A 17,188-nucleotide genomic window follows, 5' to 3' on the forward strand; every position below is an offset into this window, starting at 1 on the left:
GAAATGACTCTGAGAACCACTCCTCTAGACCTAACTTTCAGGTTACAGAAAGACAGGGATAGAGGAACAAGTGAAATAATAGCACAAAGAAACTATCAGAAAAATCCAGGACATACAACATCCTATAAAACACTTGGCCAGGACTCTTTAAAAATATTCAGGAAGGAAAAAAAAAAAGTGAAGGAATTGGGGACTGTTCTAGATTGAAAGAGACCACAGAGACATAACACAGATACACAAAAGAGTCACTGGATCCTGGGTTGGGATTAAAAACAAAAACCAGTCATAAAACAATATTTTGGGAGAGCGGAGAAAATCTGAATATGAACTGGATACTGTGCCATTCCTGTTGGTTTTCTCAGGTGTGACGATGCTCTTGTGTTATGAAGGGGGAAGTCCTCATTCTTAGTGCAGTCGGGAGTGTTCAGTGAGGTGTCGGGACAGAGTAACTACATCGCAGTTTGCGAGCGAGAAAAGTGTGTATGTGAGAGACACAAGGCAAATGTGGTAACACACTGACAGCTGGTTAAATCTAGGTGGAGGGTGTGCAAGCATTCCTCATACTGTTATCCTGTACACTTTTCTGTATACTTGACAATATTCAAAATAAAAAGTTGGAAAGAGGAAGAAAGTTATAGACACGCTCATTCTAATTTCGGGTGCAATGGGAAAGTGGTATAGGGCGCATAGACATATACAAAGACTGGAAGAAAATAAACCCCAGTATTAATAATGCTTTTTTTCATCACGGTGGGCAAACAGGTGATTTCTAATTTTCATATTTTAAAAAATGATCCGTAATGGGCATATATTACTTTTATAATCAGAAGCAATGGAAACACATTCTTTAAAAATTTAAATATATGGGTTTCAAAGAAATCTCATACGCAGGCCTGTTCCCTGTCAGCCCACAGACATGCTCAGGGCCGTTTGCAGACCAGAAAGGCGCACTGAGCTGCCCTTCCGATTACACTGTCTGTCAGAACACCTCGAACCTTGACCCGAGGAGGCGGGGTGACTCACTCACTTGGTGCTGGGTCCTATTCTCCATGTGCCCCAGCTTGGCATTTACTTTATCCTGAACTGATCCCAGCTCCGCTTTGATCTCCTCCACGGTCGCCTCCAACTGATTCTCCAGCTTGTGGATCAGGGGTTCACATCGACAACCATTTATTGGTGCCTGAGAGGGAAACAAAACAGGAATCAAACCAACTATTTGTGCCTTTGACAGATCAGTTCTCAGTAGCCATCATGTGCCAGTCAGCACCGCAGGGGTAGAGACCATGGGGACAGACTCAGTGTGGTCATCACTGTGCCACGTCCCATGGGCCAGACGTTGGGCCCAGTCGGCACTAGAAACATTCAGAGGGTAAGACATGGTCTCAGTCCTCTGGCTGCTTTTATCCAGCCACCCTGGGGCCTCAAGATTGTCTAGTTACCTAAGGATGGTGAGCCCCCTCGCCACCCCTTTTGCCCGGGCCTAAGTGCCAGGAGCCTAAATGCACTGTTTAGGTGGGCTGGGCCATGTGGCTTCTCTTCAAAGCTCATGCTTCCTTAAGCCAATGCCTGAAGTGGAGAATAGCCCCCGGAAACAGTGTTAAACAGCCTTGCTTGCAGCCTACAGTCCTGTGTCCTGACAGGGCTCGGCACGTACCTGCATCACTTTGCCATCCTTGCCCCGGTACAGCGTGTAGAGCTGGTACGCTCTGAATTCGTGGGGAGGGGGAGGGGACGAACATCGATGCCTGGGCCTCTTTTTAGGATGATTATGAGCATGCAAGTTCTTCTGGTGCCCAGGCTGCTGGTCTGCGGGTGGGGTGGGGTCAGAAAATGCTGATACCTGTGGGAGAGGAGGACACAACACCCCTGAGCACTGTGACATCTGCACGACCGACACCCAGCCAATGGCTCCCACCTCACCCGCTTTGGGGCAAAGAACCCCGCCTTGCTTTGTCTCGCGGCGTTCTACTCCAAGCATCACATGTCCAAAGAAATATATCAGCGCGCTAACCTTGTGTCTGAAGTTAAGCAGATTTAATTTCTGTGCTCTGGCTCCAAACCAGCCAGCCAAGAGATGTGGCTTTTTAGCTGTTGGGCATGACACTCTCCAGGGCCCTCTGCCAACCAGCCTCCCAGCCCTCTCTCGGCTGCTTTCACGTGCCTCCTGACCTTGGGCCTTGACTTTCTCCGCCTGTTGTCCTTTGCTTGGGGCTCTGGGGAGGCTGACAGGAAATCTTCTCTAGCCTCTTCTTTTCTGGGTGCAGCCTGTTCACTGCTAGGGGTGTCTCCTGCCGAGACACTTCCCTACAGGGAAAGAAAAAAGCCCAGAAACCTGTTCTACTTGCCCCCTTGGCCTTTTTCAATAATGGCATAAAATTCTGTTTGCACAACTCCATCCACTATAGGACCCATGGGAATCTGCCAATGACAAATTTCAGACACAGGGGGCACTGCTTGGTGGTCTTAACATGTACGCTTTTCCCAGTCAGTGGAGTATTTGGCATTTATTAGGTACCAAACTAAATACAATCTTGGGTCTAATTCTGTGTGAACTTCAGGAACCTACCACACACAACACACCTTAGCATTAGAGATTTCTGGTCTTTTGTATTTCAACAAAAAATCACCACACTCATTCTTTGAATTTGGACCCTCACAATTCATAGTGGAGAGAACCCTCTGAAATGAAAAAAACATGTTTCTGGTCCTTGTAAGAACTTTTATAAATTAATATGTACAATTTACACACACAGGAACTTAATCCAAGTTACAATGCCTTAGCCCTGGACACTGAGAAGAGGATTTTGAAACAGACAGAAGAATAAGTACTTGGTATAAAAGCTTATGTGCCCAAGTTCTCTCTATGTCCCACGCTCCTTCCTCCTGGGACAGCTGAGAAGGCATGGTTCATTCCAGGGTGACTGGGCATAGTTGTGCAAGCTGCTGACTGCACAAGGGCACCTAGCCAAGGGGGTGAGTAGGGACAGAGGGAACCGAAATCCAGCTGGGGCTCTATTCACCCCATGTGCCCTGTGCTGGGCTGGTCTGCCCAGGGGGCATCTTTTTCTAATTTGCGCCAAGGAGTCATATGGGCTAGCACAGCCTCAGTCCATTCCCGGTGCGAAAAGAGAGGATGCAACCAACCCATGCCAGTGGTTCTCCAACTCGAGCCTACGTCAGACTCACCTGCAGGGCTTGTTCAAACACTGATTGCTGGGCCCCATCCCAGAGTTTCTGATCCAGTGGGTCTGAGGTGAGGCCCCCAAATCTGCATTTCTAACAAGGTCCCTGATGACACAGTAAACACCACACGTTGAAAACCACTGCTCTACACAATTAAGAGCACGGCGTCCAAGAGGCAGTGCTGTCCGCACAGTAGTGACAAGGCCGTAGATACGTGGGGCTAGTAACTATCCCCACACGAGGGTGCTGGGGAAGATGGGCAACACACACACACAGGCACACGGTCTAAAATCCCGGAGGAGTGGCGGGCGTGAAGCCAAAGGGAAAACACTGACAGCAACGTGAAGAAACCCAGTGGGAAAGAAGAGACAGAGGAGGGCATGGCAGCCGCCAGATGAGCCGGAGGCAGCAGGGAGATCATTTCCCAGCCTCGGAGAGTGGATGGAGTTGGGGAGGGGCTGGAGGGCTACCCCCCACCTTGCTCTGTGCCACCTCATCTCTGGGAACAGACTGCGCTCTCCTCTCTTCCTTGAGCCTCTCTCTCTTTTTCCTCAGGCTCCGCCCACGACTGAAGCGCAAGACCTGGAGGAGGCAAGAGGCACTGTTACAAACCAGCGGTGTGTACAGCAGCGCGTGAGGGGCTTCTCTGTGGGCCTGGTGCCCTCGGACCTAACAGAACATCAGCCGAGTGGGAGAGACCAAGCATTCGCATCAAACAGCACCTCAGACCACCTGCAATGCCGCCTATGTCTTATGCTCAGCACTTCAGGGGCCTGGACATGGGTCGGACCCGGTCCCTGACCTCGAGGAACTTACATTCTATGAGAATAATAACAGGCATGTAAGTGCCAGGCCAGGGCTGCCAGCAGGCGTGTGCCGGCTGGGCTCAGCGTTACTCCAGGGAGCACCCCTCACCTAGCCTAGGAGAGGAACGCGTCCCCTGGAGCTGTGCGATGCGGCAGTCCTGTGCCAGGCAGGGTCTCATCATCTTAGTGCACGGGACCCAAACTAGCCCATTAGATTTTCTCTTGGCCAAGCCGTACCCAAATCATATTCAATTTGATTTAAAACGACTGAGGTGCATCTGTGATCCATGGTACCAACTGTGGGGCAGGAATCTCATCCCCAAAAGGGAGCATCAGCTCTCTGCCAAGAGGACGAATGGATACAGGCAAGTGCTTGTGGGGCCCTATAGCCCTGGGATGGAGCCCAGCAGCCAGCTGCAGGATCTCTGGGCAAGTTACCTGACACCTCTGTGCTTCACCTTCTCAAATGTAAACACAGGGAGTTGTTGGGATTAACAAGACAAAGTGGATGGCTGGCGCCCCTTGGACCCTCATGGCTGGCAGGTGCTTCCTGCCCCCCTGGTGCTTTACAGCCTCTTCATTGGCAGAGGATATTTAACCACAGATCTTGGAGCTGGTGGAAACCTTCACTGGCTCAGCTTCACATGCTTTCCCCAGCCCCCTGCCCCACTTCCAGGGTTCCCCCCTTTCACCAAGGAGGTTCAGAAGGTGAAAACACTTTTGGAGGTCACACTACCTTTCATTTCATTGTCTTCTTATGTAAATAGATAAGGGCTCTCTGAAGTTCAACATAGTATTTTTCTTCTTCATTTCACACTGTCTTCTCATGTTCATTATATTTAAGTGACACCAGAAAGAATCTCTATGGGCAGGGGGTATCACTTAAATGGAAAATCCCTGACAATATCTGTCTGTGAACGAACCTGATTTTTAAACCCTATTCTCATCCCCTAAGCCAGCAGTTCTGAACATGTCTAGGGACTCCTGGGTCCATGCGATTAAATTATTTTCGTAACATGAAGACAATGTGGGCCTTCCTCACTCTCGTTCTTCCATGACAGTACAGTGGCATGTAGCAGAGGCTGCACACATGACATGGCAATAGACTGCATGCGGAAACAGATGAGAAGCCTGCTATCTTCTTTTAAGTAAGACAGTATGGAGATCTGCAAAAATGCAAAACAATGCTACTCTTCTCAATTTTTGTTTTGAAAAAACATTCTTTTCACAAAACAATGCCATTTCTATTAACACAAAATGGACTTATTTTTAAATGCATAAATAAATATCTTTAATATTTCGTAACTTTTAATTTTAAATACGGTAATCATTGGTGGACAAACCTCACATTAACAAAGCTCTTTGTAGGCCTCCAAAGTATTTAAACATGTAAAAGCATCCTTAAACCAAAAACGTCTAAGAACCACTGTACAGAGCCATTCCTAAACTAAGGTTACGCTCACTAGGAAGCCGAGGCTGCTAAAAGGAAGTGACTAGTGCCCGTCTGCTCAGCTGGTTTATGGACTCAGAACAGGAGACAGCACCAGAACAGCCTGAAATTCACTTTCAGAAGCACTTGCGAACCACATCAATCAAAAATGAGAAGTGACATACATAGGTCACCCAAACCCAAATAATCATCAGAAAAATTCCCTCCATAGACCATCTTATTAGCCAATGAAAATAACTTTGCATGGCTTACAGCCTTTCAGCCAACCATACATCTACCAGATGAAACCTCATCAATCTTTTCCAGTTCACAGAAGTCAGGGAATACTGATCTTAAAGCATTGGAAAGAAATATCCTTAGAACTGCTGTGAACCATTGAAATCTGTGGTCAACTAAGTTCAACCAAGGCAAGGTGATTTCTCATTTTGGACAAAACAAACAGTAAGGCTATTTCTGTAACCTCAGAAAAACAGAACAGCAGGCATATACTTTTATGCATATTCCAAAGTTCCTTCTTTGTGTTGAGAATAGGGCTTAGCTGAGAATAGGGCTTAGCATGTACAATTATATCAAACAATGTTTCATAAAATACCGTCCTATTTGCTATTCAATATGGACATGGAAAAACTTGCCTAAGTCATTTTATTAATGGAAACACAAAGAATAGGATAGGAAAACTGTCCATGGTAAAGCGTTTTTCCCTACAAATTAAGATCCCTGGGTTCCGGAAGACAAACGACAAGCGGGTCAAAGGCCCATCAGTCTTTGCGTGCCTGGGGCACCCTCTACTCCTGCAAGACCTGATGATCTTCATACGGCTGAGCACGGGGCTGGCTGTCCCTCAAGCTGCCAAATGCTGAGATGCCAGAGAACTGTGATGGATTCTGACACTTACTTACACAGAACCTTGTACTTTTTGATCCAGGAGAGACCAGCATTTTCTATCAGGACTCATGGACTGATTCCACTGATGATTTCTTTGCAAATAACTGGAGAGAGGAGCAGCCTTTCCCAAAGGAGCGCTGGCTCGTACCGGTCAGGGGCTCTCTGGATTTCTAGAGACCACAGAGACGGACCAACCCCACGGGCAAGAGGGGGATCCAATTTTGCAAACGACAAATATCTTAACCATTTCCAGAAACTGCTAGTTATATATCAGGCATGTTTTTAAAACGTAAATGAAATAAAGACCATGGAGAACCCTGGGCTGGCTGGGATTGGGCTATGATACAGCAGGCTGGTGTCCAGAATTTTCCTCTGGCTCCCTGACACTTTGTCTTCTTTCAACATTAGCCAGAATAAAGTGGAAAATCAATCAGTGTTTGCCATAATGTAACAGAATTGCTCCGACTGGGAAATAACCTAGATGTCCTACATTAAGAAGACAGTTTAACAAAATATTGGACAGCAATAAAAAAGAGTACTATGCCTCCATTACGATGAATAACCGCGATGACTGCAGAACACTCTCCTATCACAGAATAAAGGGCAGACCACAAAAGCATGTATACGTGGCAAACACAATTATATAAGAATTATGTGTCTGTGGAAGGTAATATGAAGACACAAAAGTTATTTCAGGGTGCTGAAGTTATGACTAACTTATAAATGATCACTATTAAATTATTACTGAGATCATTTCTACTTCAAAGGGTATCAGTCATAATTTTTAAAAATTGAGTGATTACCAAAATACCATTATTCAATAAAAAAGACTATACTTCACTGCCTCTAAGTGGACATTTACTACTTTGTGTGTTCAGAATGGGCCCCTCCTTCCCACCTCTCTCTAGGAAATGCCCCTTGACCACAAGGTCGAATGGATGTAGCCATCTTCTTAAAGCCTTCTTAAAGCTTGGGGCACTTGCCCAAGCTCTCCAATCATAACCCTCTCCTGCAATGTTTTAAACTGGAACTTTTCCCTGGCTGAGGACCTGGGGAGTTATGACCCAGGAAGCTGGCAGTGACAAAATGATGCCCATGTGTGAAGAGCAGCCTGTCGGGCCTGAGGTCTCTGATCCCGGTTATGCTGGATGCCCACGTGGATTCCTGCATCTCCCACTGCCTGGTTCGTAAGCCCAACGGTTCCCTATTGAAGTTAGTTTAAATTGGCTTTAGTAGATTGCAACCAGAGTCCCAGTGACTTTGCAGCCTCACATAATCAATACAATAGGAAACGCAATAAATCCTACCTGGGGAGCTTTGGTGAGGAGAAGAGCAACTTCCGGATTATTGTGGTAGCGGGCCGTCTCCAGCGGAGTCTGGCCTGCCTAAGGAAAGGCACAGGGAGGACAAGTGAGTACTGGCCACCAACCCTGCACACATATAGCCCCGCTGGGATAGCGGCTCTCCACTTAGTCACACCACACCTACATGTGCTAAACAAAACATACATGACGTGGCCCTGCTCTCAAGCCTCATCCCAAAGAATGTGCCAAGTCACACCTGAGGACACAGCAAGAGAGGTTAAGTGCTCACAAGTAAGTAGGAAGTGTTCTAAGAGGCAAAGGTCTGGGGCACTGCCCACCGAAGAACGCTCTGGAGAAGAGATGAGGGAAGGTGAAAATCAGACGGGGTCAAGGTGGAAGACTTCAGTTGAGGAAACACAAAGGATCATAAAATCCAGGCAAGCAATGGCTTTTCCCTGGAGAACAGTGAGAAGACACCTGGAAGGGCAGGTGTGGTCCCACCAGCCTCAGGAACTGGACTGTGAATAACAAATAGGAAGCTGTGGCCATAATTGAGGCGCAAGGGAGATTAAGCCGAAAACCGAGAGTTGATAATAGTGGGATTCAAAGGACGAGAAACGTGTTCAAGGCATCATGGGAGAAGTACCATGAGGTAGCGCCCAATACAAGTACTAGAACTGCGAGGAGGAAGAAGGGGAAAGCTACCGTGTTTCCCCAAAAATAAGACCTAGCAGGACCATCAGCTCTAATGCATCTTTTGGAGCAAAAATTAATATAAGACCTGGTATTATATTATATTATATTACATTACATTATGTTAGTTAATTATATTAATTTTATATTATATTATATTATATTATATTATATTATATTATATTATATTATATTATATTATATTATGACCCAGTCTTATATTACAGTAAAATAAGACCGCGTCTTATATTAATTTTTGCTCCAAAAGACTGGGGCATTGAGGCAAGGGAATGGGAAGGGCTTTAGAAACCATCGCTGCAACTCAACTTACATTATTAACAATGGTCCCATCTGCTCCAGCTTCCAGTAAGATTTTAACCACCTTCTTGTGATTTAGGGAAGCAGCAATATGAAGTGCTGTGTCTCCAGCCTGAAATTAATCAGAAGAAAACCTTCTCAACCCCATCTGATCATGGTCCACAGCCCTCCAGCTTTTCATCCCATGGCCTGGTGGTGGCTTTTCAAAGCCAATCTAAGATTTGCTGTAGACTGATAGGGGGCCCTTTGCTCAAGTGTCATGTGGTTCTTTTTAAAGACCGTGGAACTAAATGACCTATGCACAAATATCCAATTCCTTTCTGGCTGGGAATACCAGAAATTACAGGATTAAGTGCAGGGGGGCAAAGTAATGCTGGGCTGGGGTTGTTGAGAATGGTCAGACCTGGAGCCTTACACTGAGGCAGGATGATGGGCAGGTGGCCAGGGGCCAGTAGGCTAGCCATCCTGGAGCTCTGGACCACGTCCTGCTGCCCAGACAGGGGAGAGGGCAGCGAACCCCTTGGTGTCTGAGTGCTAGAATGAGCAGACACTGCGAAGATGGCTACTTCTACGGGCAGCTGCGGGGATGTGAAGGAACCACTGGGAATCATTCTCCAGGCTCAGGGTGTTCTGGGAACATCGTGAGTAGGTAGAATCACTGGGTAGCATCACTGAGAGAGAATCTGTGTTTCTTACCACCAGCTGTTTTCAACCTTTGACCAAACAGCCTATATTTTCATTTTCTTTTTACAAAAACTGTTTTCAGACAATCAACTATGAAAGGAGGATATGGACAAATGCAGCTTGGTGGGCCCATTCTAAATGCAAATGGTAGAGTTTTTCAACACAAAACAGAACGATGTAAATAAGTCAGGTAAATAAATATAGAAGTAAAATAATTCATTCTCTCCCATCAGGTGATCAGGTAAAGCACCCTGATACCTTTCTTCCTGGGCAGCATGAAAATCCAGCCACCCCCGTGGCTTTCTTCCCCCAGTGAATAGCTGGGGGAAATGTTATTTCACCGCTGAGTCCCTCAGTTGTGTGTGTTGGGGGTGGGGAGCTGTGCAGCAGTGGTTGCCAACCCTGGCTGCAAGTTGTAATCAGCTGGGGAGCTTTAAAAGCTCCTGATGCCTGGGTCCTACCCCCAGACATTCCGATTTAATTGGTCTGGAGCCCATAGGTTGGGCATGGTGATTTTTCACAGCTCCCAGGTGATTGAAACATGCCACCAAGGTTGAGAAGCACTGCATAGGGGTAATCTGATGAACTAGAAACCACTGGAAGGCTGGAGAATGACAATTCATTTAGCTCGATCAGTGATTCTTAATCCTCTCTGCACACTCAAGCCATGAGCTTTTCAAAAATCCCATTACCTAGATGTTCCGGTCATTTAAACTGGGGTGGCATTCAGGAATGGTGTTTATAATTCCCCTGTTGAGTCTTATATGCAGCCAGGATCAGAAACTACTGTTATAGGGATATTTAATCTGAAAAACAATTTATTTTCTAAATCTCAGATATGTGTACCCAACCTCAGAAAAGACACACAATGCATCCCTTAGGTATCAATAAATGCCAAAACAACATTTAAAAAAATCTAAATGACTAGTGAAAGGCAAGCCAATTTCCATGGCACCCTGTAATAATCACAGCTTTATTTCAAAATCCCATCATATGGCACAGATACAGGTTATGTACACAACGCTGCAGAAACCAGACTCCATCAGCTCAAATACAGTGGCAGTGCAACGAGCAGAACTCGAGTCATGTGACGCCTCATCCCCTTGCTTATTTACTAAGCCACATTCTTGTGGGTTTCCTTTGTAAAATCACATTTAAAACAAAACCCGCCTCAGGAGCTCCAGAAAATGTTCAATATGCAATGTGGTGATATGCACTGGAATGAGAAGGGCGGACTCCCTCTAGGAGGTCAGATCAACCAGGGCCACAGGAACGAGCTGGAACACCCATGCAAAGGCCAGCGCTAGCCTAAGGCCTCTTCTGGGAGAGGCTCCCAGCAGCCTCTGCTCCCGTTTGCGCTACCACACCTTTTAGGTAGTCTCATGGGAAGGGGGCCCGGCAGCCATGGGGAGGACGCATGCACTGACCTGGTTCTTTTCATGGACAGAACAGAAAGCACTGAGGAGGAGCTTAATGATGGACAAGTGATTATAGCGCGCGGCAACGTGCAAACAGGTGTCGCCTGCCTGCGGACAGAAATCAAACTCTAAGCACAGTCTGAGTGGTTACAAAACAAAACAGAGAAAGTAAAAAGAAACTATCATTCAAAAGCTGGCAGACTAGCATATATTCTTTAGAGGTATCGGCCTGAATTATAAGCATCTCTTTCACCACAGATGTTTCACTCCCGGACTCAGCCCTTCACTGCTATCTGCAGCCCTGTTCATTTTCCACCATGTGCATTCCCTGCTTTCAGGTTTCATCCGCTGGATGCCAGCAGTTCCCCACAAGACCTTCTCAAGAGCCAAGGCAGGCTCGCTTACCCGGATCTTGATAAGAATCCACTGAGCACAGCCTCTCCTTACAACCCAAAGGCTCTGAATTAAGACCAAGCAGTTTGGAAATGAGCCTTTCACTTCCTAGATCTATCGTGGCTCTAAGGACAGGGCAAGGTGTTGCATTTTAAGATCACATCCCATTGTAATCGGACCCCAACATCCCATATGGAGCAATGTCGTCTGGGAAGCTGATGAGGCAGGAATCACTGGGCATGAAAAAATTCACTCAGAAAAACTCCAGAGCAGGGTCTTCCTTCGTGGTCCCAGGCCAAACTGCTCCCAGAGACACAACAGCAAAACTGGAGACGAAGTCGTGATATTCTGTAGTGCTTTCTTGACACTTTTATTCTAGATGTCTAGAGATGGCAACAACTTAGCATAACGTTCTCCCCTAGATTAAGAAGGAGCCAAGTTCGAAGCTGAGGTTCAGAGCAATCTGAGAATCACCTCAGGTGAATCTGCCCCAATCTGGGAGACCCAGGTAAAGCCATTTTTTGAGAGAAGCCTCAGTCAGATCCTTTAATTGAGTGGCTGAGGCATTACACTTATAAAGGAAACACAGCTTCTTGTGGAGGGAGGAGGGATACCCATGTGACCTCTGAGGTCAGGCATCTAAGAAATATTGACCCCTCAGCACATCCCAAAGATGCCTCGGTAATCGATTTACAGACGCTGGGCATGAAGCATTAGACCTCCCCTGCACGCATCATCCAGGATGTGCTAGCAGTACATGGGTGGAGACCTGAAGACATGTCGAGGTTTCCTAGACTCATTCACCAACACATGCTATAAGAAATGATAAAACAAACCAAGGTGGAGGAGCGAGGGGAAAAGGATGGAAGAAAAGCGTTTCCAAGCCTTTGACTCCTCATCTCATGCCCCTAAATGACCCCTTAGTAAATTAGCAAAACTGAACCCTTTATAGTCCCCAAACACTTTACATTTTTATTTTCTAGATGTTAACACGTTAAGTATGCTTTCAGGGTTATTTTCTAAGATGACACGAGAGCGCGAGAAGCCGGTGTTGTTCACCCACGTTATTTTTGAGGTCGGCGCGGGACCCGCCCAGCAGGAGGACGCGTGTGCTCTGGGAGTGGCTGTTCTGGCAGGCCAGGTGCAGGGCCGTGTTCCCCGCCTTGGAGAGAGGCAAGAGAAGGGAGGACACGTTAGCAACACGGTTCTCCGCAGACCGGCACCTGGCAGGCCTTGCAGAGAGGCGACACCTTACAGAAAACAAGGAAATGCTCACATTCTCCGCTTCCTGATTGGCCGTCCCAGAAGGGGTTTCCGTGGCAAGAGTATTTAATTTGGAATCCAAACAGGCAGAAGAGTCACATCTGTCATAAACCTTGGTTCCAAGTCCTGGCTCTGCCGCTTAACTAGTTGAAAGCCAGTGGCCAAGGCTCTTAATATTCGCAGCTTTGCATTCCTTACTTGTAAAAGGGAGCTTGACCCCTATATGCTGAGGCTGTGAGCACTGTCTCAGGGCGCCTAGGAGAGTGTTTTCTTAATGGCAAAACACTGCACATGCACATGTTCTGTGCCTTAGGGATGAATGCATTGCTCCTACACAACACAGATAAAAGCTGTGGCTACAACACTCTACTAATGGAGCACAGAGGGCAAAACGGGCCACCTCCTGTACCTGCAGGCTAAAGGTACCTGAGATGATACTATATCCTTTTTCAAATCATCTGTTCTTGTACTTTTTTTTAAAACAACAACATGTGAACTAGGGTTTCCAGGCGGGAATTCCCGCCCATTCTTAGGATTTTTTTTTCATTTTCCCGTTCCCAAATCCCAAGAAAAGTGGATCGGGAAATTGGGAAAATCTGCTCCTTGAACCCAGGTGGTTGGTAGTATCGGCCGTCACTTTATGGAAACGATTCATTGAGGAGAACAGAAAACAGTTTGTATCTTGGGATTCGGGAACGGGAAAGCGAAAACAATTCCTGAGAACGGGCAGGAATTTCTGCCTGGAAACCCTAATGTGAACAATGGACAAGGTCCCCACATAACAGGCCTTACAACCGCATCTGTCACTTACCACACAGATAGAGTCCCTTTGCTTTTTGACCCCACCTTCAACATGCTACATCAAAATGACAACCATGGGTTAGAATAATGTCCACAGTCATCTTGCAGAAAGAATTCATAAATAGAACTTTTTGAAACTCCAGAGATAGGGTTTGCAAGGCTGCTGCTAGCCTTTAGAGAAGTAACAGGAAAAGCAGGCAGCCTGAGAGGGGCTGTGGGGTTGGTCTGAGAGCTGGTGAATCCTCACGGCACATAACGTTTGTTCTGCTGTGCTTAAAGCGGGGTCAGGACTGGAGTTGTGTGGGCTCCCAGCTATTACACTGCCTGTCGATGGCTTTTCCCTCACCTAGTTTACTCCTTCTGGATAACACAACCCTGTCTGCCCATACTCAAGGAGGTTATATTCTTCACCGTTTGAAAAGAGGAATGAGTTATTTAAAAAAAAAAAAAAAAGAAGAGGAAAACTGTAAGTCACCCGTTCACTTACCTTCCCTCTCATAACCTTAGCTCTAACCAGCCTGAGTAGAGTCTTTCTTCCTCACTGTTACCTCCAGGAACCGGGAGGAGTTGCAAGTCTGAGATTTTAGTGAGCGCAATGGCTATTAATCCTTTGCCGCTCTTATAAATCACCTGGGGGGAGCCTTTAAAAAATACCCATGCACAGCTGCAACCCTTCCAGGGATTTTGATTTACTCGGCCTGGTGGGGTTGGGGTCTGGCCTGCTCAGCTTTTAGCACTGAAAGTCAAGCATTCTGGGAAATCTCTCAAGCTAGGGCAAACTGAGCTGGTCACCCCAGGCCCACTCATCAAGGTAGGTGTGAGCTCCCCGCCCCTTTTTTGTTTGTTTAAAGTTTCCCAGGAGATTTTAAAGTGCAGCCAGGTAGAGAACCACTGCTAGCTAAGTTCTCAAAAACCAAGGATCTGCCCACGTTTTAAACATGACATTTCCTGTGGAAGGGCTCGGAGTCTGGCTTGGTGTAATTCTCCTGGCCCACCTAGTCAGTTGTCTCAAAGTTGTTGGCTTCGTGGTAGTCATTAAATATGTGTTGAATAAATGAGTGAAATGAAAGAAACCTGATGGTTCTAGAAATATCTCATACCAAAATTTGCTATGTCAATAAGAAAATATCAATTATGCTGAAAAGCATTTGGATCAAGAAAACGAAAAACTGGGGCAGCTGGGTGGCTCAGTTGGTTGGAGTGTGAGCTCTGAGCGACAGGGTTGCCAGTTTGATTCCCACATGGGCCAGTGAGCTGCACCCTCCACAACTAGATTGAAGACAACGAGCTGCCGCTGGGGTGGCCATATGGCTCAGTTGGTTGGAGCACGAGCTCTCAGCAACAATGTTACTGCACCCCCCACAACTAGATTGGGGGACGGCGACTTGGAGCTGGTGGGCCCTGGAGAAACACACTGTTGTTCCCCAATATTCCCCAATAAAATTAACATATATATATATATATATATATATATATATATATATATATATACACACACACACACACACACACACACACACACACACACACATATATGTAAGAAAAAAATGAAAACCTATAGGTTAGAATAAACGAATTATGGCACATCCATACAATGGACTATTACTCAGCAATAAAAAGGAATGAACTGATCACACATGTTAATGACATGGAGGAATCTTAGAAAACATTACACTAAGTGAAAGAAGTGAGACACAAAAGGCTGCATGTGATATGATTCCATTTAGATGGTATCCTGGGAAAGGCAAAGCAAATCAATGGAGCTAGAAGTGGGTGGGTGGGTGGGTGGAGGATTGCCACCAAAGGGCACAAAGGAACTTTTTGGGGTGATGGAAACATCCAATGTCTTGATTTTGGTGGTGGTTACACAACTGTATACATTAGTCAAAACTCACAGAACAGTATACCGAAGAACGATGAACTTCACTGTATATGGACTTTACCTTAAAACCTGACATTAATAAAATGTGCCTAGGTAGATAACAGCAGCAGGCACTTTTCCACCCTGAGTAATGAGTACTGATTTCCCAAACAGGGACTGCTACACTTCTGAGGAAGAAGTACATTTCTTATACAATGGACTATTTTCAGCCTTAAAAAAGAAAATCCTATCATTTGCAACAACACAGATGAAACTGGAGGGCATTATGCTGAGTGAAATAAGCCAGACAGAGAAAGACAGACACTGTATGGTTATCACTTATATGTGGAATCTAAAAAAATAAGTCCAATTCAGGGGAACAGAGAGCAGAAAAGTGGTTGCCAGGGGCCGGGGATGTGGGGTGGGAAATAGGGAGAGGTTGGTAAAAGGGTACAGACTTTTAGTTCTAAAATAAACCAGGTCTGAGGATCTAACGTACAACATGGTGACTATAGTTGATAACACTGTACTGTATCATTGAAATTTACTAAGAGTAGCATTATCACTAACTAAAGGTGACTATGTGAAGTGATGGATATGTTAATTAATTAACCTGATGGGGGAATCCTTTCACAATGTGTACAGGTATCAAATTATCACTTGTACACTTTAAATATCTTACAATTTTATTTATCAGTTATACCTCAATAAAGCTGGGGGTGGGGGGGAAGTGAAGAAGAACCTTTCTAGAAGTTTCCCCAGAGGCTGTGGCTGGTACAAAACATACAAGTCTCTCACCTGGGTGGCACCTCACCTGTGCTTCCAACCGCCTGTGCTGTTTTATCTGGAGTGAGAACTTGTGGCTTTCCACAATACTCTGGGGGCCCTGCATAGACTAGGAGGCAGCGTGGTGGGGCAGACGGCACTGGGCTCATTTACAGTCCTGACTGTGTCACACATGAGTCCTGTGTCTTAGTCACGGACTGTCCTGGCTCCCAGCTTAGGCTTCCCGATCCGTTTACTGGGAACCACCTACTTCTCATCATTGGTCTCAACTTAACAACTCATGTTTCAGACTATGTATCACTTTGAAGAAATGGAGCAGCTGCTCGCCTACCAGGCAGTGAGCCAGGCATTATTGGAGATACTCGGATACATAGCTTGCTTCTTGTCCGTAAGCTCTTGACCCAAGAGGGAACCACAAGAAACATTTAACCAGTAAACGACAGCACAAAGCTGTGTGCAGTGCCCAGGGAGCGCTGCAGGAAACAGCCCCGCGGGCGAGGGAGGAGCTGCTGTCCTGGGGGACTGGGTTAGGGGTCCCCACAGGCAGAAACGGGGAGCAGGCTGCCCCTACGGGAGTGGGCAACAGGAGGGGACAGTGAGCCCATCTGGCAGCACAGGAGGCACATGCTGGGAAGGCACAGGGCAGAGGCTCTACATGTAGGATGAGGTCACTCTGCGAGGCCCCCAGATGGCGTCTGGCTGAGGAGCTTTCCTGGAAGGTTTCTGAGCAGCGGAGGAGCAGGATGGAGACAGGACTACGCAGCTGGTCAGTCTGCTGTGGGGCTTCTGAAATCACTCAGGGACACATTCCTAATGAGCATGGAAGGAGAAGGATGAGACGTGACGAGTGACTGGAGAGGGGAGACAGGGGAACAGAGGGAGGAGAAATGCCATTGTCCATTCCCCGTCTCCACGAGGACAACCAGACACGAATAAACTAATGGAAAAGCAGTGAGAACCGGGAGAGTTCAAAGGAAGCTGAAGCCACTCAAGTCGGTTCTCGCTCACCATGCAGACTGTGCTCACGAAGCAGTTTCCAGGTTTCATTTCCCTGGACAGGTCCCACGCGCTGCCCTGAGCGCTCTCTGCTCTGGGAAAGGAGGCTCCCGCCACAGGGAAGGAGGCTGCCGCCATCCTCACCTGTGAATGAGGAGTCCCAGCACCTGCTGGCCTCACCTTGTTCTTGGCAAGTACGTTGGCTCCTGCTTTAACAAGCAGCTTGACTGACTGGCTGAAACCATGCCAGGATGCTTCGTGCAGGGCCGTATTCCCGTCCTGCGGGACACACGCACAGAGAGAAAGCACGTTACCCAAGACCTCATTCATCCCATCGTCATCAATGT

The 17,188-nt window shown here is 46.7% G+C and overlaps 1 protein-coding gene across 12 annotated transcripts in view; it reads right to left on the reverse strand.

The window, feature by feature from the left end:
- ANKRD6 (ankyrin repeat domain 6) overlaps positions 1-17,188 on the reverse strand; it is a 168,219-nt gene that overhangs the window by 7,493 nt on the left and 143,538 nt on the right. For 6 of the 12 annotated variants that reach the window (XM_019743299.3, XM_088795562.1, XM_019743301.3 and 3 more), the window contains exons 5-13: positions 17,022-17,120; positions 12,198-12,296; positions 10,751-10,849; positions 8,653-8,751; positions 7,632-7,709; positions 3,661-3,765; positions 2,170-2,304; positions 1,655-1,840; positions 1,028-1,180 (exon numbers count right to left, since the gene is read on the reverse strand). In XM_019743299.3, the coding sequence (XP_019598858.3) occupies positions 1,028-1,180; positions 1,655-1,840; positions 2,170-2,304; positions 3,661-3,765; positions 7,632-7,709; positions 8,653-8,751; positions 10,751-10,849; positions 12,198-12,296; positions 17,022-17,120 (1,053 nt within the window). The remainder of the gene's footprint in view (positions 1-1,027; positions 1,181-1,654; positions 1,841-2,169; positions 2,305-3,660; positions 3,766-7,631; positions 7,710-8,652; positions 8,752-10,750; positions 10,850-12,197; positions 12,297-17,021; positions 17,121-17,188) is intronic. The other 6 variants (XM_019743307.3, XM_019743305.3, XM_019743306.3 and 3 more) reach the window with 5 other exon arrangements.

The sequence above is a fragment of the Rhinolophus sinicus genome, chromosome 2 (assembly GCF_057876585.1).
Source record: "Rhinolophus sinicus isolate RSI-liver-muscle chromosome 2, RSI-T2T, whole genome shotgun sequence".
NCBI lineage: Eukaryota > Metazoa > Chordata > Mammalia > Chiroptera > Rhinolophidae > Rhinolophus > Rhinolophus sinicus.